Consider the following 24,341-nt stretch of genomic DNA (forward strand, 5'->3'; position numbering starts at 1 on the left):
CAAACAAACAAACAAAAAAAGACATGTTGCCAATGAAAATAAAAAAAAATCGTAAAGGTCCAGGCGAGCTGGTGAATATTAACCATGTTGAATTAACCTGAGATTGGGGTAGAGAAGAAACATCAAAACGTAGAAGGGACAGAAAATAGACAGGACGACGTTTTTCTTTTAAACACGGTTTTTGCCTCCAGTAATTTTTTTTTTTTTGGTCTCGAGCGTGGCTATATTCGTTGTCTTCAACTGTTCGCGTCCCATGCGAAGGCATATAAAAACGGCATTTGGTACGTGCGCCAAAAGTGGTTAATCTTCGAGCTTAGTCATGTCGGACGAACGGTTCGCAAAAGAACACAAGGAGTTCTTATAATAGGAAGCCCCAAGGCTTTGGGTGTCCCGAATTACTTAGAGCGCTGCCATGCGCACCCGCCGGAGCAGAGGGACACCCCAAGCTGCTTGAGGGACACACATTATTGGGGCCCCCTATTTTAACAGTTTAAAAAAAAAAAAAAAAAAAAAACCTAGCAATGCTTACGAGAAGACACACGAATAGCCAAAAAGTAAGCGGAGATACATCTACCAGAGAGCGCGGCCTCTATGTTCCTTTTGTTCATGTTAAGAAAATACGGAATAAATCAGGTTCAACGGTAAAGCTCAATAACTACTTCCAAAAATCCCTGAACGCAACATTCCGGGCCTTGCGTTATGGGACCTCTTTGGTTATAGAGAGGAGTGCCATTGTTTCGGTATCGATTGCCTCGTTGACGAAGTAGTACATCTCAGCACGGCATGAAAATAATCAGCGCTCGCTCGCATTACACCCTATTCACCTTAGTGAGAGCCCCCTTTGAAACACGTACCTCCAGCGGCCGTTGCGACCTGCCTAGGCTTAGCGAGGGATAGAAGTGCGGCCTACGGCCTACCGCCTTGTCTGGGGGCCCGGCGGCCAACACAGAGTGCAGCATATGACGCTCTCGGCTCACGGAGAATTAAAGAAGGCCAGTACATTCAGGCGACGATGGAACAGGATGACCGGGACGGTATAGTTCTTCCGTAAGCCAACCGTAGTCCTGTTTACCTGCGCACAAACCCTGCCAGGTCGGGAGCCCCCACCAAAAACGTGCACCAGCATTATATTCACATTGGTAGGCAACACCTAAACCATTAAAAATTTAAGCAAAGTTACATATTCCAAAACGCAGCCACTGTGTTTGGTCGTGACGGGATATGGTGAGGTCAGGTTGGTAAATTGAAACCTAAACTTGAACCAAGCAGCTCCCAAGATGCTTTGCACGGCACAAAGTGCTAGGATAGCTTCGATTTAGTGAAAGGTCTATTTTCTATACGTAGTCGAACGGATCAAAACATGAACACTTCAGCGAAGGCGAAGCGGAGTGCATGCTGTGCAGCATAGTTCGCACCTTTTGAACGTGTTGGCTGCAACATTCAGCGTCGGTACTTGCAACGTGGCACGCAGGAATCACGCTGGTAGCTTGCTTTTCATATATCAAGAACGAGCCAATGCGCTCATAACTGATGCCCGCTACAGTATCCAGCGGATACCTCTGCAATGCGTAGGTTTAGCGAATGGTATTAGCGTGCCCTGTAAGCGAAGCAAAATATAGAGAAAAACTTCGTACGCGGAAACTCCAGATATACGTAGTGCCTTAATAACCCCAGAATTAACGAAGGGTTTTGCCTCGGGCAGATATCATGACCTTTAGCGATTTAAACGAGAGACATGTCGTCTTCCCGTGCGCGTATACGCTCGAAACGTTCTTCCTTTCCAACCTCTTCCCGAATCTGTGGTTCGTGAAAATGCGACGTATGCCTACTGTCCTCATGTGCGGCATAATAATATATCGACTGTTTCGGAAGGAAGAGAACCGCATTTTTTCCAACTCAAAGATAAAATTCTCATCGTCGTACGTTTTTGCCCAGATGGAGCGCTGGTTGAGAACAGACGCCAAAGTTCACGAATCTACAAGAGTCTGATTCACCAACTCTGGGCAACCTTCGGAACGTTTCGAAGACAAACTAACGGATTAGGAGAAGCACGAATTCACGGAGACGGATAGCGTCTGCTGCCGAAAATGGGTCCCGTTTTCTCGTTGAACGTTTCGGAAAATTGCTTATAACGTTTGAATCAGCTTGCGGTAATTTCTTATACTTTGGCATCTGGTTTAAACCGCTATACTTCGTTTCAGCTTAATTGCAGACGCAGGCGACGCTACGAGGTAATAGGACTAATAAAGAAGCATCAAAAGCGCTACTGTCTTTTCTGTTCACGATTTGTTCAGCAATGACAGACCACGTACAGAAACATTACGAACATCATGATGGTGGGCTTTTGACGCTGTCTGATTGGTCCCCTCATCTCGTAGCGTCGGCGGCGCCTAGACCTAAGGTGAAATGAAGTAGAGCGCTACATTTGAGGAAAGGGCTGGGCGTTCGACGATGGGTAGGTTACAGTCCTGACGGTTTAAAGCTTGGTTTCATTGTCTCCCCAAACACCCGCTACATCGCAATTGGAGCCCAGGTCTAGGGGAGTCGCAGGCATATGGACTTGTCACGCAACCATAAGTGGGGATATTTTAACTATTGTCGTTCCTATAGCGATCTCAAGACACTTGCTGTTCCAGGCTTCTTGGAGCTGTAAACATGAAAGCATTAGCGGTTGTGGAACACGGATGTACTACAAGCAAGAGTGAGGCCTGCCTCTGAAGTGCATCAAATATAGTATAATCTACCCCCCCCTCCCTCCCCCCCACCCAACCATGTCACGCGGGGAAACCATGCTGGGCAAAGTCGAGATATCTATTTTCTTCCTCGTTTCCTTTACGATCGCTGGTTCTGCTGAGCCAAACGTGACGGGGTTACTGGTTGTGCGGAAGTGCACGCCTCATAAGGAGGAGGCAAAGGCCCTTCCTCTCTGCTGCGGCAGGAATCTGGCGTTCTTTTTCCTGTACCGTGTTGTTTTGCGCCCTCCTGGAATGAAGTAACGATCGTGTCGGAAACGCCGAATGCCCCGGACGTTCGCACAACCGAACGATTGAGATGTTTTATTGACCCAACTAGTGGTACGTGGCCCGCTTGCCGATATATATCCATCAGTTGGATGTTTCTCTTCCCCCTCGCGCTATCCTCCTTTCGGTTATTTGATGGTTCGCCATGTCTTCACGTGATTATATCGTCGCTTGCGCTTTTTTCCGGCGACGGGCACATCTTGGATCGGCTGGGTTATTAGAGAAGGGGGCGATGACTTATTTCCCCTTTACGAGGACTGGCGTCGGAATTAATGGGCGAGGCCTTAACGCCCCCGGCGAGCGCGGGAGCGCTCCTCCGTCCTCTTCGGCTTTCCGCATGAGCCGGGTTACAATAACAACAACAAGGGCCACCGCGGCGGGCCGTGCGCTGTTTGGGATAGTTCCCTCGTTGTGTTGGCTTCGTTGTGAAAAATGGCGAGTGGCCGCGGTGCGCCTTGTTTTGTTAGGAGAATGAATGGCGTCTTTGGAGCGAGCGTTCCAGCTGATCGCGAGGTTCTCTTGGATGCTGGAGGGTTCGACAATACGAGCAGTTTTCTTTTTTTTTTTTTCTCCTGCACTGCGTTTTTATGTGTTTCATTTTGTAAGAAGGCTTTGTTTCATATCGGCAGCTTATTTTTTGTATGTATTACTTTATATGAAGCTTGCCACGCTAAGCTATGCGCTGTGTTCCACCGCTCGTAAGGCACGCTTAGCATTTAAAGAGCACACAACACAAGAAAATCCCGACGGATTAAAAAAAAAAAAAATGCCCGAAACTTAAAATAAATATGTGGCTGGAGCGATTAAAAAAAAGGCTGTTCTTTTCCCACGATTTTACCATATTCGTCTTCGTGCTCATTTATTGTTTATATTCAAAACGTCGAAATACAGAAAAATTTCTATGTAGTATGCTCCGCATGACTGATAAGGATCCAGGATGCATCTCACTGGAAATACGTTAACATATTATTGTGGACACAAGGTGCCTTTCGCATACCTATAACTAGGTGTGTTCGGAGCTTATTTTTCGGGAAATTCGAAGAGAGTGTTCTAGGGCTGAGCGTTGATTAAAATGTTTAACCCGATTAATCACCACCCTTTCATCGATTAATTAACCGATTAATTGGTTTAGTTCATTGCCACGCATTAAGTTAAAAAGAAAACGAAATATTTTCGTTTGCTCTGCTAAATATGCAATGAACGGCGCAGTGTACAATTTTTAATTTCAAGTCAACCTTGAAGTGTAGCTGAGAAAAGTCAAAGACATCAACACGCGCATATTATTCTTCAGCTACCGAGGCAAAGAGATTCGTTGATATTCTCCGGCAATAGCGACCTCGCTTGATTGTTCACAACAGTCTCCGCAGCGCTAAACGGACACTCGCACGCTGTTAAAGTGGCTGAGACAAGTTTATTATTTTTCACTTGTTTGGAGTTTTGAATCCCGCTTTCACAGATTAATCTTGGCTAATATTTTACCTAAAGTTTGCCCTTCATACAGGTGTACTCGTCCTCGTCTGCGTAAGGAAAACGTTAATGTTTTTTTTTTGTTTTTTTCTAACTTTTTTGTCGGACAATATTTATTCGATTAACCGGTTAAACATAATCGCAATTAAAGCATTAATCGATGAATCGGTAGGTTAATCGATCAAGTGGCAAGACCTACTTGCGAAGTTTATTTTTTCTCCCAATATTCGAAGTTTATGGGTTAATATTTTTCCTAGATCCTCAATTTTCCGGAATGTGAATCTTAATTTCGCTCTGCTCTATATTTTTCAAAGTTCCGTTCTAAATTCGTAAGAACACTCGAGTATCGAAAGATATTTCTTCAACTGAATTTGGCATTAGCGCCCTTAACATTGGTAATAGAACACTGACCCACGGCAAAACTGGGGCTTCAATGAAGGTTGATACTTTGAAATCTAGGCTGTCGCGCATGTAGTCGCCGGGAAACTCGTTTACTTTTCATACCATTCCACCACTTCCCCCCCCCCCCCCCCCCCCCCACGGTTTCACAAATGCGGCTAAGCGAGGAATATAGTAATTTGAGCTCCCCTTCCCCCCACTTCCATGAAATCTAAGGGTTCATAGCTTTTACTGCTTTTACTGTTATAAAAGCCCAGCCCCTCCTCCCTCTAAAAATAAAGAAAAAATAGTATGGTTCAAACGAGAAACCGTAACAGGGCTTTTCTTCTGGTCCAGAAGTACATTGGCACATTGTGCTAAACGAACCTTGAAGGGATAAACAGGAAACTCCCTTTTGTCAATATTCGAAAATTAAAAAAAAAAAAAAAAACTTTATTGTTTTTTTTTTTTACAGAACCAATAGCACTGCGCTCTGACAATCCTTATTCGTAAAATACCGCATTGTTTTGCTTTTAGTTGACACCTTTACCTTGAAATTCGGATTTTTTCGGATAAATTGGATTTGTCCAAAACTTTACCCCCGAGTGTTTTCGGAGTTTATCAAATTTATCCGAAACCACGAAACCGTACTTATAACTTACGTGGCCTACACCGAAACACTCGGCAATTTTGGCCAGCGGACAAGACAAAATGAAGTTTTGGGGCATTTGAGCAGTCTTCAAAAGTACCGTCTTTTATATTGGTTCACGCACAAGGCGAAATGCATTAACGCGTAGATTATTCATGAGAAGAGCAATCCCCGGAGAATTTATATAAGAAACCAACTAACGTTGCGTCTTATTTCCCCTCAGTAGCCCACCAGGGCCAAGTCGCTTCAGTTCGGGACTTAGTGCATTTTCATTTGAGTCACTTCACTGCCTTTTCTTGTTCTACTAGAACTCGGAAACCAGGACGCTCTGCGGTCTAGTGGCTATGCGTTGCTAAGTACATACTCTAAGGGATCTGGCTGGCCGAAGGAAAGCATGTGGTTGAGTTTAAGGTGTTGTGTGTCCCTTTTTATTTTTCTACCATATTAGATTTCTTTTATCTTTCTGTGCTCCAGTCTCGGGTAAATTCCATCATGGTGCAATGTCACGCACAGTAAAAAATCTTATTCCTAAATTACGCGGCAAAATAGCAAAACAAATATTTGTAGACCAGAGCTATAGAACTTACCAATGGAAACTGATGAAGTTACAGTTTTAGTTTGATGAGTTGAGATGGTAGTTAAGTTACAGCTAGTTACACGAGTTGAAATGCCATTGAGCTACAGTCCAATGCGCATATTTATAACTTTTTTAAAAGTTAGAGTTACTAAACAAATATAACTAATTTACATTGCAGTTACTTGTCATAAACGGTTTTGCGTGAAGAATGGCGCTAGGTGCTGCGATTTCCGACGCACCGTTCATTCCCCTAAAGTGTCTATGTCCAGACCCGTAGTATTTGAGTCACTACTCAGAGCAGGTTTCAAGGCAGTGGTGTAGACCTCACGATTTAACATTTATGTGAACAACAGCACCTCCACGCATTGAGGACGTCGGGAATTTTGTAAAGCGACTAACTTAGTTAGAAAAAAAAATACTTTATCCTGTTATTAGTTATTTTACAGCTCTGCTATATGCCAATTTTTTGTACAATGGTTGTGTTCTACCCATCTAGAGTACTTCGGCATCGAGAGTGACACCGGCAAGCTGTACGTGAAGAAGAATCTCGAGTCCCGTACGTCGTACACGATCGTGGTGACGGCCACCGACAACGGCGTGCCCGAGAACCGCACCCTCGGCGTCCAGGTCACCGTGTTCGTGAAGGAGGTGAACAACTACCCTCCGGTCTTCTCGCACTCGAGCTACAAGGGAACGGTCCTCGAGAAGTATGCCACGGACCGGGTCATCATCAAGGTGAGCGCTCTGCACGGGCTATTAAAAGTGCTAGATAAAACTATATTGCAGTCCTGAAAAGTTCCACACGCACGAAATTAGAATACCCAATTAATGATTATTTTCATAGTCGCTCTCAACTACATCCGCCGACTCGCATTACTCAATAAACTTAATGATTGAATCAGGAAATCTAAAATCTTTCCCGGGCAACCCATTAATGACCGCATGGTATGCTCCGTTACACCTTATAATGAATCCCATCGGAGGCTGCAATTCATCCCCAGCCAATCCAGTGTTGTACAGACTTCACGTGACTATGCTTTCTGTCTGTCGGTGCGCTCCTTTCGAAGGTCATAAGCCAATCTAACGTTACTCGGCGTTGAATTGGCTTAGATGGCTTGTAGACCCCTCTGCGGTCCATCACAGAAGTATACTCAAGACCACGGTCATTTGTGGTAAATAGCTGGGATTCGTTGGATACATATGCTATATGATAAGCTTGAAATATGGAAGTGATATCTCACTCTTTGCGAAATTACCATAATTGTTGCTTTGGGGGTCTATTGGTTTTATTGGTCTTACCTTTCTATTATTTTTTAACGCCAGAAAAGCAACAAGAACAGAAATTTGGCGGCCGTGTAGTGCAAGAAAATCTCCTATGCTCCACCTCACTATAACTTCTACGAACTGTGGAGGCTAGCGCCCCGCGACCAAATAAGAGTGTCGGAGCGAGGCACGTAACCCGATGTCACGGGAGCATTTCTGTTACCACGCCACATGCGAGGCGCGAGGCCCGGAGGAAACGGCTGTCGTCTGCTAGCCAATAGTCATTGGCTCCGAAACCAACCAACTTCGGATGAACGTCTACCGTAGCAACGTTTCCGTCCGCTAGAATAGTGAGACACTTCGGGAACAGTTCATGAGACAACCATAGGTTTAATGTAGCCGCGAATCTGTGACTGGTGCTAATGCCGGGGCACAGTGCGATGTTTTGAGCGGAAAAGGCCGATTACACAGCTGCGACAGCCGGTGATCGACAACGGCGACGGCGCTACGAGGTGAAAAAAATCGAGCTGATACGGATGTGGTGTAATGTTTTTGGTTTAAATATAACTGAAACTCATAAATTTGTGATTATTTATTTTTTTACACTTCGTACCTTCTTGCTGGATATTGAAGCGCGCGAGTTCAATTTCCGTTAAAAGAAAAAGAAGCCTGGAACTACTTTTTGTCGCGGACGGTGCTGTTGCTGTGGTGGTAACGAGACTCCCGTGGCCTCGACCATGAAGTGTTATCATGTGCCTTGCTCTAGTGCCCTTTTTGGCTCGCGGGGGTTGCAGCCTCTACAGTACGCCAAGTTATTGTGAAACGGAGCAGAGACATTTGTTTCTGCTTAATTTGAATGCGAAGCGCCAGTCGTAAATGCACGTGGGTTATGAGCTTCTAGTTTTGCTCGATTACTCATGTTGTTTTTTTTCGTCTTCAGCTTTTCGCTACCGACAAAGATCTACAGAACAACACCATCACTTACAATATCACGAGCGGGAATGATGAGGGGATCTTTGTGATCGACCACGAAACCGGAGATATCCGGGTGAATCCCGAAACCATCAATCTTCTCGACTACGATCGCAAGAAGCAGTTCGTCATGTTGGTTCAAGCAAAAGACTGTAAGCATTTTATTCTCGATCTTCTTTTTTTTACCTAACGAGAAAAATCCTCGTTTCTTTACTCTATCTCCTTTTCTCTTTTATGGCAACGTGCGTGGTAATTTATCTTCAATTCTTACACAGCCCACAACACGCCGCTGTTCGGACTGTCTATGGTTACCATTGATGTCTTGGATTCCAACGACCATGCACCAACGTTTTCAAAGACAGCTTATTCGGCGTCGCTTCCTGAAAACCTCCCATCGGGACACTGCTTCCTAAGTGTGAGTGGGATCGACAAATCATTTTGACAAAAAGAAAAATAAGGACCGATTTAAAAATTTAGATCTAACCGCACATTCTTCCTTGTTTATAGATTCAAGCCAGCAGCGGCGACTCAGTCGACCAAGTTACGTACGAGATCCTCAACAAGGACATCCCGTTTACCGTCAACGGCAGGACAGGGGACGTCTGCACATCCCAAGTGCTGGACCGTGAACGTCGCGACAGCTACGAATTCGCAGTGGCCGCGTCTGATGGCAAGTTCGACATGAAGGCCCCCGTCAGCATCGAAGTCGTCGACGAGAACGACAACCCTCCTAGATTCGAGAAGGAGCGCTATTCCGTGAGCATACCGCACGACTCGCAAGCGGGGCGCTCTGTTATTCAACTTCACGCCATCGATCTGGACGTTGCCAACAACGGGGAAATTACCTACTGGATCAAGAACACGCACGGAATCTTCGAGATCGACGCCAAGACGGGACTGGTCCGGATGGCCGCGGGTCTTCCTCTCAACTCGATGAAGAACCTCACTTACGAGATGGAGGTATTTGCCCAGGACCACGGTGCCGCGTCTAACATCGGCAAGACCTCGCTTGTCGTCAAGGTGTCCAGTACGCACAACAACCCTCCGGTCTTCGATCGGTTCGCGTACAGCGTGTACGTCGATGAGAACGCGGCCAACGTGCCCCTGGTTCAAGTGCACGCTTCTGATCCTGACGAAGGAAGTGCGGGCAAAGTGGTGTACAGGATCGCTAGAGCGACAAAGAGAGAAACATTCCGAATAGACTCTCAGACGGGAAAAATTACATTAGTGTCGCCATTAGATTACGAGCAAATTAAGCACTTAGAAGTATTCGTCGAAGCGAGAGATGACGCCAACGAGCCGCAGTTCGCGACGACGATTGTTCAGGTAAGAAAACATAACTGGTTATCTCCCTATCCACGTATAGACCCCATCTCACACTATAACAAAACGAGATTATAAATAACGTAAACAACTATCGCACTTCTTTTTGTGGCGCATAGATTTCGATAAAACTGGGAAATGAAACCAGCGTCTGCTCTATTCAAGTGTTTGATATGAGTCAAGCTATTTAGATGAATCATTCGTTATGTGTAGAAGTACCTGGTAAAAAGCCATTCCACATTTTGCTTCTGCTTTGCAAAAACAAAAAACAGAAACTGCGTTTTTGTGTATTCTGAAGCAGACTATGTATGAAACCAGTATTATAAATGTATTAATCTGACAAAGATAACATATACTCGTAACGGTTTGTAAAACGCAGTGAAAGGCCGTTGCGGCTCGTTACATTATCTGGCTTGTCAACAGAAAATTATTGAACTAGGCTTCCTATATGCGAAGAAAACGAAAATAAGTTCAACAAAACCCTAGTTTCTGCGGCGGAGTTTTGCTTTCCTAAAATGTTCACTTCTTTAACATTTCAGGTAACTGTCAACGACGTTAACGATAATGCACCCGAGTTCTTGTCTATGCCACGGTTACTACGGATACCAGAATCAACGTCTCAAAATGAACTGGTTTACCGAGTGCAAGCGATAGATCTGGACTCACCCGCTGGTGGAAACAACGACATCAAGTTCGAACTGAACCCTCCGAGCACGAGGTTCTCAATCCACCCAAAAACTGGCCAAGTGTTTGCCACGCAGCCGTTGCAGCTTGGAACAGAGTCTCTTCGTATTGTGGCAACAGATGGATCTATTTACCCGCTCACCAGGTATGTGTTTTGGATTAAGTGAAACTCAAACATAATACATAATATTAAAAGGAGTGGCATATTGATCTTAGCGATAGAGAAGGGAACTCACTTGTTTTGCGTTTATTGTAAATCTGACGAAAACCAAAACTTGAGTCTGGCAACGTGCGCTCTATTGTTTTGTTTTGTTTTTAACGATCAACGCATAATTTCTGCTTTTCGCTTTCGTATGGTAAAACTGCATGGAGGTACAAAAAAGAAGAAGAGACATGCAGGCTGAAGCCTGCCAAATGAGAAAGTCCAATGTGAAGACAGTAGTAGAAGTCGCGGTCGGTGGCAACGGCCCCCAAGTGTGCCCAAAGGTGTCCGTTCCGTCCATTAGCGTCTTTCCTCGTTTTCGGTCATCGTTAAGGCGTGCACCTTTAAACCGTAAGTTTCCCCTAGCTTCACCTCTGATGACCTCATGACTCCAGCACGTACAACAGCGTAGTTCCGCTGATTTGTCATGATTGGTGAGGTTCATCGAAGCGGCTAAGACCACTGAATTGTGCGAGCGCTTTCAATCGGTCGCGTCGTAGATCAGTCGCACCCAACTTTCAAACGTTCTGTGCTGCGAGGGCGAAGTTCATTGCGACTCTTCGAATATTACAATTTTTGCGTAAATTAAAGCGCTTCGTAACGCGGAAAGGTTTGTGTTTGTGAAAATCTGGCACAAAACTCGATTCTTGAGAAAACTACTTCTCGCGACGCGAATTTTTGCGAAGTAAGGACTAAGCGGGGAAATTCTCAATGAAACACACAATATGTGTGATGATTTATGAACAAAGCGCATATTTCATATATCGACACTTCTATGTAAGCGTCTGAGTGATCGTGACAGGTGTACTACGTCGTCAAGGCTGGCGCAGCTTCCGAAATGCTGCAGCCTCCTCTTTGAGATCCCGAGGCTTCGTCTCGTGTCTCATTCGTACTCGCTTTCGAACGAAAGAAACGTGTTAAAGCGCTGTACTGTGGAAGCTAACGTAGCTTTGACAAAGTTTAGTTACCACTATAAACTATATTAACGATGTACAAGTACAGAACACGACGTTCAGACATAACAAACGATGTTGTATTTGAAGCCATCGCTAATAGTCAATATTTTAATTGTTTCAGGGAACTTTTCCAGAAACCTAATACGGGAAGACCTGCAATGCAAAATAAGGGGAACATTTTATTATGCTTCTGGGAACATTATCTGTGATCTAAATGTTTTTATGAATTTCCCTCCTTCTCTCAAATTTTAGGTTGCGTATATCTGCTGCTCTTTTATTTTTTACTGCTACTCTCGACGTCCTTGTGTTTCTCTATATATTGTAGATGTAGGTGAGTTAAAGAGCCCCGCATTTTCGGGATCTGATGAGATCTGGACAGCAGTCAATCATGACGAGTTTAACGTCTCCCGGAAATTTTGTCTTGTCATTCGAATGACTGATGCGATAGAGAAACTGTACCTCTTTTAACGTAATTTTTTCTTTGTAGTGCTGTCGAGATGCGCATTGAAGTCTACAAGGACTCAGTGGATGAGCCCAGTCCCGCCTTCTCATCGGTTCAATACACGGTGGATTCCGCTTCCGTCATCGAGGCTGGCGCCACTGTCCTCGAAGCAAGAGCCACTGTTCCCAATGGAAGCCCCATCTGGTACAACATCACCGGTGACGACGGCAGTCATGTCCGTCGTTTTTCCATCAATCATGACTCGGTATGTACCCTGTCAGCTACACATAAATATTCGTGTAGGAATCATCGTTCATCACTCTTCTAGTGAACAAGTCTGCAGACATTGATACTTCACTTGTAACTAACATTTTCTTTTTTACTCAACAGGGAAGAATAGTGACCACTACCCGCCTGGATGCTGAGAAACAGTCTGTCTATCATTTCATGGTTGTTGCCGTTAACAAGAGGGATCCCCAACACCAGGCTGAAGCTGGGGTATGTGATCTTCGCAAATATCTTTGTTTTCGTTCTGATTTCGCGGTCCTGTCTAACTTGTCTGACTTACATGCAGGTTGTCATACGTCTGACAGACAAGAATGTCCGATGCCCGAAGTTCCCATTCACAGAGTATTTCGCTTCAATTCAAGAGAACTCGCCACCTGACACCGTAGTGCTCCCTAATCTGATTGCTGAAGATGTTGAGAAGTTTGAAAAGGTGGGGTTTTTATTATCCTATATGCATTTTATGCCTTGTTGCAGGCTGAGAAGCCTCTACGACCGGGTTAATCTTTTTGTGCAGATATCATACCAGATCACGGAGGACAATTCCGATGACAACTTCGTACTGGATACAAAGCAGAACGTCATATCGCTGAGGGTAAAAAAGCCACTTGATCGAGACAACATGCCAGCTATTCTTCAGGGTGTCTACACCTTGACGGTAAGTTTCTTGGTTACTGTGCTTCGGGATTCGGTATTTCTGTAAGCATGTCTGAAGCTAGAATCAATAGTATGGTTTTCTTGCATTTGTTTGAAGGGTATATGCCTGATTTCCTTGTAAGAAATTACATATGTGTTTTCTACTGGAATTTGTAAATTGTAACATCAGTGCTTGTGATATTAAACTCTTATTTAACTTTTACATTACATTTGATTTCGGTTTCTCATGTTACTCTCCTTAGGTGTATTGCCATAAGTAGAGCCTTAGTTAGACTATTAAGATACGGAAAGTCAAACTAGTTTGTAGTGTGTAAAGCTGCATAACCGTGCAAGTTACTCACCAGTATGTATTGAATACATAGCTTTTGTAAAAGAAAATTAACTGATATCCCGAAATAATCAATTAGATGTTATATGCTACAGTAAAACCTAGTATATTCAGCATAACAAAAGGTTGCCTGTTGAATCAGTATCTTACCTATATTAATAATTTTGGTACCTGTAACAGCATTACCAGCATACTTCAGCTCTACTTCATTACATTTGTACCTTCACTCTTTCAACATTTACAAAAGAATGATGTAATCCCATATACAATGTTCCTGAATCCTACTTGTCTTAATTAGATCTTATTATCATTTTGTCCGGCACTCTAACAACATGATTTTTTTGTCACAGGTAACGGCAAGCAACTACAAGTGCTCTGGTAGCAGTCGCATCAAGGTTTATGTGGAAGACGTAAATGACAACAGTCCTGTATTTGAAAAGAACGACTATGTTGTTGAGCTGGAAGAGGTAAGAATCTTCTGCTCACGCTATTTGAGCACTTGAATTGAAAGTGATTAAAAGGAGCTGATGCTAATTTATATTAATTTTCGTAAACACAGAACACTCCACCGGGTCAGACTGTTACTCACCTGGTGGCTGCCGATCGAGATGGTCTTGACCTTGGAAAGATTCGTTACTACATCATCGATGGTTAGTCTTTTATCGCTCTTGAATTTTGCAAGGTGTTAACGATTATATTCTTGGACTTGGCTCTTTAGGAAATAGCGGAGAAGAGTTCAGTATGGACGAGACAAGTGGCATCATCTCTGTCAGGCTTATTCCTGATCGTGAGAAGACGCCCGCATTTATGCTGAAGGTTCTTGCTGTTGATTCTGCTAACAATACGGTAAGCTGTCCGCTGTAGCTGTTGAGCTCAGTTTCGACTCGTTTTTGGCCTGTAATTTTTAAACATTTGACCGTTTTCTTGTTTATTTTAGGGGAGGGCCAGTGTGCACATTATTATTAAAGACACGAATGACTGGACACCGACATTCCTCAATGACACCTTCTTCTTGAATGTCACTGAAGGTTGGTTTTCTTTTTGATAATTGTAGTGAAAAGTACTAACTTTGTTTTAACTACTATCTTCCACTTATCTACATTTACTGAAAGGGATCAAGATTAAATATTCTTTATAAGTGTGTTTGTAACACTGGGAACTCTTTGATTGCAGGTCCTCCAAGTATTGGTGCTTTTGTTCAGCTTCCAGTCGCAGATTACGATGACGGAATTAACAGACAGGTGGAGCTGTACATCGTTGACGGAAACAATGAAAACCAGTTCAGGCTGGGTGTCAACGAGAATGGGGTATGCGCTTTTATTCGAACTATAGTATATGTCTTCCGTTATTTAATGTGGGTTGCGAACAAGTAGTAGCGCGACGAAAAACCGTTACGCAAGCCTGATTGAATGATTGAACGCCATGGTTAATTATCTTTCCTATCTTAAGAAATACTTTGAATTGCTGCTTAGGAACCCGTTCTTGCCCTTTATTAAAGGGAAGCTCAAACACCTCTTGAAAAAAAAAAAACGAGTTGGAGGTGATATCTGAAGTATTTTTATCCCGTGAATCCGAATATCGGATTCGCTTGCCCGACGATGTAACTAAACGCAGAAAAAAACACGAAAAACCTCCGACCAGTCGTGACGTCATACTAGAATCTGTGGGCTGCCAAGCGCGTGTCGCTTGTGTGGGCAGCGCGTGCAATTGCAAGCTTGCCAGGTATATTTCCCCGGACAGACACCAGTCGTGACGTCTTTTTTTTTCCTCTTTAAAACAGAAAGAGTGCACGTGCATAGATTTAACAGGCTCTGAAGATGCGGGAGAGCGGAGATTCCGAAAAGTCCTAATATGACGTCAAGCCCCGGGAAGGAGAGGGCTTCAGAAGTACTCTAAAAGTTAATTTCTGCAGCCTCCGTGCACCAAGTTCAAAAAATAATCGCGATATTCGTCTCCTGGAGGCCAAATGAGGACGATTTAGGTGCGTTTGTTAAATGCAGAACCGCCTCATTTTTCCTTTAGGAAGAATATGAGCATTGGAAAAAACATGAGTGCATTTGATGAAGGTTATGCGCCAAGACATAGCTCATTTTACTTAAATTGAGGGGTCAGGATCAACAAGGCCACATCCCGCAACAAAGTTGCTTCGACAGATAAGATTATCTTAGGATTTATTCTTCTCAGGGAGTAGCATCAGTTCATTTTAACCTTTTTTTCATTGCTAACGAGGCTTGATGTTTATGGAAAAGCTGCATCTTAATGAAATCTTTCCAAACCGCTATTATATTTAGCTTTTGTGGTTTTATGGGATACACACTTCACTCATGGGTAGGTCAAAAGGGAAAACGTGGGTTCTTTGGGAATACCCTTGTATTACTACGGAAAGCCCCAGGGTTCAAAATAACCTATAATTGGAATAAGCTGTCTTGTGCACAACTTCCACAGTGCTCCATCGCTGTCAATGGTACTTGCGCGAGCACGCCACGTTGTTTGGTGCCTGATTCGCATGAGAGCACATGCAAATAAGGCCCAAGATAAAGCCACATGCTCTCGCAGCAGTGCAGTTCCGCAGCACTGAGTAAGCTATGCTAGCCTTAACAACATAGCACAAAATAGTTGACAGCGTGTTAAGCTAAGGAGCCGGTTATTTAATAAATAATTTTATTTATTTTTTAGGCGGTCCTCAAGGTAGTATCAGAGCTGGATCGGGACAAGTACAAGGTCCCCGACGCTGCGCTTCACTTGGTCGTGGTGGCTGCGAGGGACATGGGTACACCTTCAAGAACGGGCTCTACAACGGTAAAGCGACAAAGTTCTTGGCACGCGCAGTTCACAATCTGATCAAAAGTGTTTCTTCCCAGGTTGCCATTGTTATACAAGATGTGAACGACAGCCCGCCTCAGTTCGAGAAAGAGGCGTACTACGAGTTCGTCTCCGAGAACGCGCCTGTTGGTACTATCGTGGACACTGTAAAGGCAACGGACCCGGACTCCCCTCAAAATACGAACATGACTTACTCCTTCGCTCGCTTGTCCAGAAGAGGTATTTGAAGCTTGTGCATTCTCTAATAGTACCCTCAAGTCCTCTCGATTGCTGAATTACATACAATAAGCACTATTTACTTCCTGCCTAATGTGTGTATATGGGCAGATTAAAAAAAAAAAATCAGCAAGGCATGGAAGTTTTTTTTTTTAATAAATAGCTTTTGTGTCGTGAATAGCTAGTTATGTTCTAATAGTGGCTTTTAAATTCGAAGCAAATTCGAAGGCAATAGTGGTTTTGGTCCAATATTTTGAAATAGAATATTGAACAGGTTCTCCAATCCTTTGACTGCTACACCATCCTTAAAGGGGTCATGAAACGCTTTTCCAACTTTTTCCTGTTTAGCTTTCCTCCTCAACTCACAAATCGGCCATTCCACCAAACAGTTCAAGAAGACGAAAAGAAGGGAGGCCCGTCTCGCTCGGAATCTGGTTTGTGTAGCCGGACAGAGCCATTGTCCCCCTAGAAGATTAGCCCGTCGTTAAAAATTCAGACAAAAGTTGCTTTCCCCACCCCGTTCATCCCGAAGCTGACAGTACTGTTGAAGCTACGTGCTCGTTGGGCCAGCCACACTTGCCACGTGAGCGTGGCAAATGGGGCTGCAGAGAATAAAGTCAGGTGATGAAAGGGAGGCGGCTGATTGGTCCGGCAAGCGCGTAGCTTCCAGTACAATGCCAGCTTAGGGGTGAAGGGAATAAATGAGGTCCGGTTGCGTGTGACGTCAGTTTGGACCCGATGAGTCGATGACGCGCTTTTGGGACCGCGGATGTATCACAGTGAAAAGGCAGAGAGGTTGCGAAGGGGAGGAGGTACGAAATAGTCCGCTCTGTTTTCAAATTTTCGTACTGAAGGTCGGGCTTTAGACTTTCTACTTTTTTTCTTTTGGTCCACTGAACGATGTGCTATTAGTAAAATTCCAATCTAAAATGATTTATCCCAACCCAAAAATCGTTTCATGGGCCCTTTAAACGAAAACCGAGCTGAACTCGTGAAAATTGCTCCGGAGCTTTCTTGTTCACTACTAAGCTCAGTTAATTTTAATATAACTATATTGATATATTGTGGTATTTAAATGGCAAATTTGTCGCAGCTATTCTAATCTAGGTAATTTCTAAATATGCTTGCTATATGCAAATATCCTTCCTCCAATTTCAAAAGTAACAAAACTCGAAAAAAAAAAACAAAAAAACCTAATAAAACAAGCACGAATGACGAACACGGGTTGTCAGGATATCGCTGCGTAACTCTAGCATAATCATGGCCGGTTAGCTCCGTTGAGTGTGCTTTTCGCGAAACACCTGTGAACTGCGAGGAAGCAATACCCGCGGAGCCCGCGAGCTCTGCAGGGTGTTGCTTCCCGGCAGTTACAAGGTTCGCGATGAGAAGCGCATTCAACGGAGCTAACCCGCTGCGATAAAACACTTCGGAAGTACGAATATCACAGTTAATCTCGGAGCGACTATTGAATTGCGTGTTATTCGAAACTGCTATTTGAATATTCGCACTACCTTATGAATATTTATAGCAACGGGCTCGATAAACTCTTCACGTATGTGCTGCAATATATTCAGAGTTTTTACATTTTTTTTTAAATCGCTGGTGTCTGGGGCACATCCTATTGGGGATGAACTCTTGAGTTGATATTTCTTCTTTGCGACATTTTGGTTTACGCTCTCTAAAATGATTGTAATTGTGTTAATCTTTTATAGTTCCGTTCATGATCGACCCTATTTTGGGAACTGTGAACATCACAAGAGCTTTGGATATTTCGGAAAGCCAAGAATACTCGCTCGAGGTTCAAGCAAACGATGGCCTTTGGAAAACCACCGTAAGCAAAAAGATATTCGGATTACAGAAATAGGCTAATCATACTGGGGCTATAATTTGCACACTCAACAAGAAACTCGCCGAGAGCCGACCGTCGTGATTGGTCAGCAGTAAGCTTGACCTTGGCACTGGCCAATCGCAACAAGACACTACCTAATCGTGGCGGTCGGCGATCTTGCCGAGTTTCTCGCTGAGTGTCCAACTTAGAGCTCCTCTTACAGACAGTCAAAGACTCACACTTGAATGACTCGTTCATTTGCAGACGGCGATGAAGATTTACGTGAGTGAAGCGGAGGAACGGGATCCGCGGTTTGACCAGTTGCACTACAAGTTCAAGGTGTTGGAGAATGTTCCCGGTGCTGTTGTGGGTCAGGTGGAGCTGCAATCGCGAACACTCCGTGTCAACAGTCAGATGCGTTACAGCATCATAAATACGGACGTTCGTCCATACTTTAACATCACCAAGGCGAGTTTAGTTCTCTCTAATCGGAGCGGCAATTTATCAATGTGGACGTCTCGAGCTAACTCCAAGGCTCGTTTCTTTCTAGGACGGAGAGATCTTCACTAAAGTTGGGCTCGACAGAGAAAAACGAAGCCGATATACGTTTACCGTGATGTTGGAAGAAAAACGCCCCACCACCAAAGTGGTGAGTATAAGCTGAATCTCTTGCACATCATCATGTACAAGGATCTGGTGTGAGGTTCTTCATCGTAGGCCTTTTTCTTATAAATGATATTTGTATATATGATATCTAATGCCATCTTTCTTTTTTTCAGAGCGTGAGTGAAGTATCGGTGGAAGTTGTTGACGTCAACGACGAAACTCCTACGTTCATGCAATCCTACCAAGGAACAATTAGGGAGAACTCGCCTCCAGGAACCCTAGTCACTGTGGTAAGGCCTATTACCTGGATCTATGTTCGGGTATAATTGAATACGCACAGTTTAACACTAATACTGGCTCGTTATTCCGACCACAGACACCGTCAATCATGGCCATAGACAAGGACAGCGGCAACAACTCTGTCGTTCATTACTCCTTGGGAGGCTCTGGCAGTGATCTATTTTCTATTCTCGATTCTGGGGTGGTCATCTTCAGTGGTGGAAACCCAGTCTCTGTCCTCGATCGTGAGCTGGCCGACCGCTACGAGCTTCTGGTGAGTCCCCAAACGTTTGACTCGTAATTTCTGCTTGCTTGTTTAGAAGTCATCCACGACTGCGACAGCTTGTTTTGAATTCGAAATTCGTTATAAATGGCTGGCTCCTCGCACTTTGTGGTAGCGCATCTCGTGTAACTGAGGTACATCGCACGAGCGCTGCGTCAGCTTTTCGCTGGGACTTGTGTCTGTACTGATAGAACACGAGTTCCAGCGGAACACTGATGCAGTACACGAGTCCAGTGTATGCCCTGCCCTGACCACTGGTAGGTGATGTAGAAAATGCAGAGTTACGACCATGTTATCTATAAAGTGATGAGTGAGTGCGGTCGTACGTATGGTGGTAAAGTTTGTAAGAGGCGACGGGGAAAAGGGCATTCTTTAGAGGTAACGGGGAGATGCGGAGTAACAGAGAAAAAGCTTGGGTGTGTGACCGGATCAGTCTCGAACTTTCCGTTTCTTTCCTGATTGAGCACTAGTTTAGACAGGGATTTCTAGCAGAAACTCCATGCACAATGACGTTCAGAAAATTGACGCACAAAATGCGTACGCAGTTCTTTTGTGTAGCGTCAGGCTTCGCAACGATAGTGGAGGAAAGGGGTGAAATTTGTAAATTTCTGATGTTTTATACCACCTTTCTCGAGTGACATTTGGTAACAAGTTTTCCTTAATTTTGTTCGGTTGTATTGCCTTCGTTGTTTTTACTTTCAGTATAGAACTTTTAAGCTCAGGAGAAGCGACTGTAGACTAAAAAATGTTTATTGTGCTAATTGTTTTAAGGAAGTTTCGCTTGCAACACGTTTGTGGGATCACTTTCAGCCATAGTTCAGGCTGCTGCCCCTCAGCGGTACCGCGGCTCTTCTGAGCTAATAAAAATGACTATCGTTTGCTTCATTTTTTGTTAATATCAACTTTCAGGTAACTGCACGTGATTTGGGCAATTTGAGTTCAACGACCTACTTGACAATCAAGGTAGAAGACGAGAACGACAATGCTCCCTCATTCCAACATGGGCCCCTGAGAGTGCTACTGCCAGAGACCGCTAGACCCGGAGCTCGCGTGGCGCAAGTCTCGGCAATCGATGCTGATGAGAAGGGACCCAACTCCAAGGTGGAATACTCTATCGTTTCTGGAAGCAGGGGCAACGTCCGAATCGACAGGCAGACTGGTGAGCACTCTTAGTCTTCTGAAGTGAAAACCTATGGAAAAAGGGAGAAACGTTCTTCAGATGAACAATGAAACTGTGGCATAAATTTTCAGCAAATTATTTTGTAACAAACCTGCTCTAAAATCGTAATAAGCTACTGTGAACGCAAGCAGAAAGAAGGAGAATGAACTTTATTATATTTGTGCGAATATAAAACAGTTGACGGCAAGGTGTATTCAAAGATTTTCTAATATGAATGTTTGCATTTAATCTGAATTGAGCATGACCACTTTAATAAACGACGGCTCAAATCGTTTTCTAGAAAACATACCTCGTAAAAGGCGGAGTCCTATTGCAGAATAAACATTTCATAGTTGTATTAAAAAGAAAACAGTCTATAGCAAGACTAGTTGGGTAAAACATAACACAACTTGACAAGCAGCGCAATAACTGCTTTACTTAAATAAAGCTTGATGTTACATTTTAGTTGAAAGGCCACTCCGCTCAATTGCGGAAACTTTGGAGAATGATTTATTAAACATTCAAAAGCACTAATAGCTCTAACAATATATAGCCCATTTGCTTCGCGCGAAATGGGCTATATATTGTTAAATTTTACTTTAAACGTGAGCAGAAATCGAGTTCGAAACTTCAGCTCCGTCTGGCGATACTGGCCTCCGGCCGACAAAAACATGGCTATCACGTGGTCCGAAATTTCACGTGATCGTCTATGCTACCACGGTCGGAATTGTGGTGGGTGTGCCAGACTCACTCTTCATCATGTTTTGGTGTCTACGACATTCGACGACGTCCGCGCAATTGCAGCATCACTCTGCGTACGTAGTGTGAACCAAGCGTCGAGAGGAAATAATCACAAACGATGAGAAAAGGATGGCGGTTAGTACACAAGAGACCGCGGTAAGGGGCGGGGCGGCCGGACGGTTCCCGAAAAACGCGCTGCGGAGACGCGTTACGGCAATCACGTGGAAACCACTAAGCGCCGAGACAAAACATTGCTGACGTCACTCGTTACGGTTGCCCAGAAAAGTAAGAACAAACAAAAAGGGGCAATGGTAATCACGTTTAGCTCAATGTGGGCTAAGCCCACGACGAAGCCTTGATTGCTCTGTTGTTTACGCCTCAGTTTTCCTGCTAGAGTCAGCCGATTTCGACAACTTGGCATTTTGCAAAGTTTGCGGGACCGTTAAAGAAACATTTAGAAAGAATTAGGTCGTAGTATTTAAACTAGGTGATACTGAAAAGGGCTGCATTGTTTCTTCAAAAACAAAAATGAAGCGGACTTGACCTTTAAGGCTGAAACTCTAATTTTAACCTAAAAAGGCTGACCTGGAGCGAAATTGTTTAGTCCATCGAGCCAACCGAGGTGCTCCGATCTGTTAGCTGCTTCTCCTCGTGATATGGAAAGTCGTGAAGCTCAATGTAAGGAATTGTAGAATTCTGACGACATTATTCGTAATTTTTGAATATTGAAACAGCTTAAACAATTTATACAATAAAGACATATTGGAATCAAATTTAGTAGCAAACACTATTTGGAAATTAGTCGAAGTTTCGCTTAATGTTGACTAAGACTGCTGATGCCATTGTGAGACATAATTATCACCAAAATAATGTATGCCATAGTCACATTCTGCTACGCAGTTGCCAACCACATTACGCCCTTGGTAAAGAACATGCCTAGATATATTGTTGACTCCTACTCTGACTTCGAACAAAGTTGAAACAAAATTAATTCTCGAACACGCAGCTGTAGTCATTGAAAACACTTTGACAATCCTAACATTTTAAATTGCACTCACCTCAACACGAACAATTATTTCCTTGCAGGCGAGATCTTTGTGGTCGGAGCTTTGAAGCCGGAGACGGTCTACCTGTTGAACGTTTCGGCCGCTGACGGCCGTGGTCTTGCCAACCTCATAGTCGTGAACATCACGGTGCTGGACGTAAACGACCACAAGCCAACCTTCGTGAAGCCAGAGTACAGCTTCACCATCTTGGAAGGAAACTACAAAGAGCAGAGGTCAAGGTTGGGTGTTTTGCGAGCTGTGGACGACGATCGCGGCAAGAATGGCGCTGTGGATTACGCTATTATTTCTAGGAAAGACCAGAGTAAGTGTCACTGCGTTTGAATGAAAGATTCCTTCAGTTTTCTGAGGAAGTTTTATTTAAAGACGTACCGCGCAAACGATGAATGCAGAAGGAAATAGCACGATACACCAGAGCCTCGATAAACATTTAGCAGGGCTCAATGCCCTTGAAACAAAGTTTATTAAGACGGAAGCTTAGGTGAGTACAGGAATAACTCACTACAGCGCTTATGAATAAAAATTTAGCATAGTCCAATGTACTAGCATAGATAATTCGGATCATCCACGTTCATTAGAACCTATTGAAACATTCACATAATGACCTAGCTCAATTTGTCTCATTCATGGAATGTAATGGAACTGCTCTTAATTTCTATTTATTGTTTGTTTCCAACAAACAATATCCTTAGGCATAGAGAGCCGTTACACTTACAAACGTCTAACCAAAACGGAAATTAAAAAAAATGAATGAGGAAATTAATACTTCTGTCCGCCGAAGGAATTAGGTTAAAAACATGTCATCACAAAACACAGTAAAACACGAGAACATATATTGAAAGTATTCATAAATGTTAATAAACTTTAGCCAAACAAAAGATGTTGCAGACAGAGAATCATAGTTAACTCTATGCATTCCGTGCTTGCATTAGCAGAGAGGCATTGCAGACATGCCAAGATAAAAAGTTGTCCTTTTTGTATGTTTAAAGGTATGATATTAAAAAAAAGCACTAAGTAGGAAACATTTTGTGACTCGCTGTATGAGATATTTGAAGAAGAATCTAGTTTAAATCGTAATATTTTTTTACTTCTTCAGATCTGCCCTTCCACGTAGATGTTCACACCGGAGAATTATTTGCGACTGGTGTACTTGACAGAGAAACCAAGTTCAACTACTACTTCCATGTTCTCGTACGTTTTTTGGCGTTTGTTTTGGATTGGTGATGCTGCTGAGTATGATTTGTTTACACACGGGTTTACATTTGCTTTAACAGGCTCTGGACAATGGCGACCCACCACAGAACTCAACCGTTAACGTAACTGTGACCATTGAGGACGCCAATGATGAAAAACCTAGGTTCTTCACGGATCCATATTTGGCTCAGATTCCAGAAAACTTAGACCCTGGCCAGAAGGTGGGATTTTAAGTTTGTGTAAAGATTTGTTTGCGTCCTACATCAAAAGTGTAATCAATGGGCTCGAACTGACTGATCACCATTTTCAGGTTACGCAAATTCGAGCGTTCGATCCTGACACCGGTGAAAATGGACTTGTCTTTTACAAGCTGGGAGGTGGACATGACAACAAGTTTTATATCGACAGCAAAGGTAAGACAGTCAGCATATCAACGATACCACTAAACTTGCTGCTGAGGAAGGTAGGTATCTGCAAAAAGTGATATATTTTGCATGTTTTGTGGGAGAGTTTAATTACTATTTCCATTTTAGTTTCCAATTTATCAACATCTACCATATCTTCTTAACCCTGTGAGTTTGAAACATGATTACTAACATGTTTTTGCAACCTACCTAAGGTGACAATAGCATAATGAGACAACATTCTTCAGCAGCAAAGTGAGGTTTTTCTTATTCTTTCTAGACAAATGAAACTACCATTTCATTGGATTAATTTCGATGCCGGTCTGATTGAAAAGCGGTCCTTTGACCATCAGACTTGGGTTGCACATAAACTAAACCGGAGACAAGGGACGAAAAGGGGACAACACAGAAATGACACAATGCACAAGCGACGCAACACACGAACAAATGTTTGTGTCCTTTGTCGTCCATCGTCTCCGGTTTCGATTATATGTAACCTGAAGCAGTTGCCTGTTTACTGCCTTTATTTTCAAACCTGGGT

The 24,341-nt window shown here is 43.6% G+C and overlaps 1 protein-coding gene across 1 annotated transcript in view; it reads left to right on the forward strand.

Moving 5' to 3' along the window:
• The window catches only part of LOC8041254 (protocadherin Fat 4), a 207,404-nt gene that overhangs the window by 169,994 nt on the left and 13,069 nt on the right, over positions 1–24,341 (forward strand). The window contains exons 24-49 of the mRNA XM_040502714.2: positions 6,588–6,826; positions 8,295–8,478; positions 8,602–8,741; positions 8,834–9,652; positions 10,189–10,478; positions 11,979–12,198; positions 12,324–12,431; positions 12,508–12,651; positions 12,736–12,876; positions 13,554–13,670; positions 13,763–13,853; positions 13,922–14,049; positions 14,141–14,231; positions 14,377–14,510; positions 15,880–16,002; positions 16,065–16,245; positions 17,955–18,073; positions 18,335–18,538; positions 18,621–18,719; positions 18,850–18,966; positions 19,053–19,229; positions 20,148–20,397; positions 22,225–22,506; positions 23,299–23,393; positions 23,477–23,617; positions 23,707–23,809. Of these exons, the coding sequence (XP_040358648.2) occupies positions 6,588–6,826; positions 8,295–8,478; positions 8,602–8,741; positions 8,834–9,652; positions 10,189–10,478; positions 11,979–12,198; positions 12,324–12,431; positions 12,508–12,651; positions 12,736–12,876; positions 13,554–13,670; positions 13,763–13,853; positions 13,922–14,049; positions 14,141–14,231; positions 14,377–14,510; positions 15,880–16,002; positions 16,065–16,245; positions 17,955–18,073; positions 18,335–18,538; positions 18,621–18,719; positions 18,850–18,966; positions 19,053–19,229; positions 20,148–20,397; positions 22,225–22,506; positions 23,299–23,393; positions 23,477–23,617; positions 23,707–23,809 (4,737 nt within the window). The remainder of the gene's footprint in view (positions 1–6,587; positions 6,827–8,294; positions 8,479–8,601; positions 8,742–8,833; positions 9,653–10,188; positions 10,479–11,978; positions 12,199–12,323; positions 12,432–12,507; positions 12,652–12,735; positions 12,877–13,553; positions 13,671–13,762; positions 13,854–13,921; positions 14,050–14,140; positions 14,232–14,376; positions 14,511–15,879; positions 16,003–16,064; positions 16,246–17,954; positions 18,074–18,334; positions 18,539–18,620; positions 18,720–18,849; positions 18,967–19,052; positions 19,230–20,147; positions 20,398–22,224; positions 22,507–23,298; positions 23,394–23,476; positions 23,618–23,706; positions 23,810–24,341) is intronic.

Source organism: Ixodes scapularis, unplaced genomic scaffold, assembly GCF_016920785.2.
Source record: "Ixodes scapularis isolate PalLabHiFi unplaced genomic scaffold, ASM1692078v2 PGA_scaffold3__209_contigs__length_174095766, whole genome shotgun sequence".
In the NCBI taxonomy this organism is placed as follows: Eukaryota; Metazoa; Arthropoda; class Arachnida; order Ixodida; family Ixodidae; genus Ixodes; species Ixodes scapularis.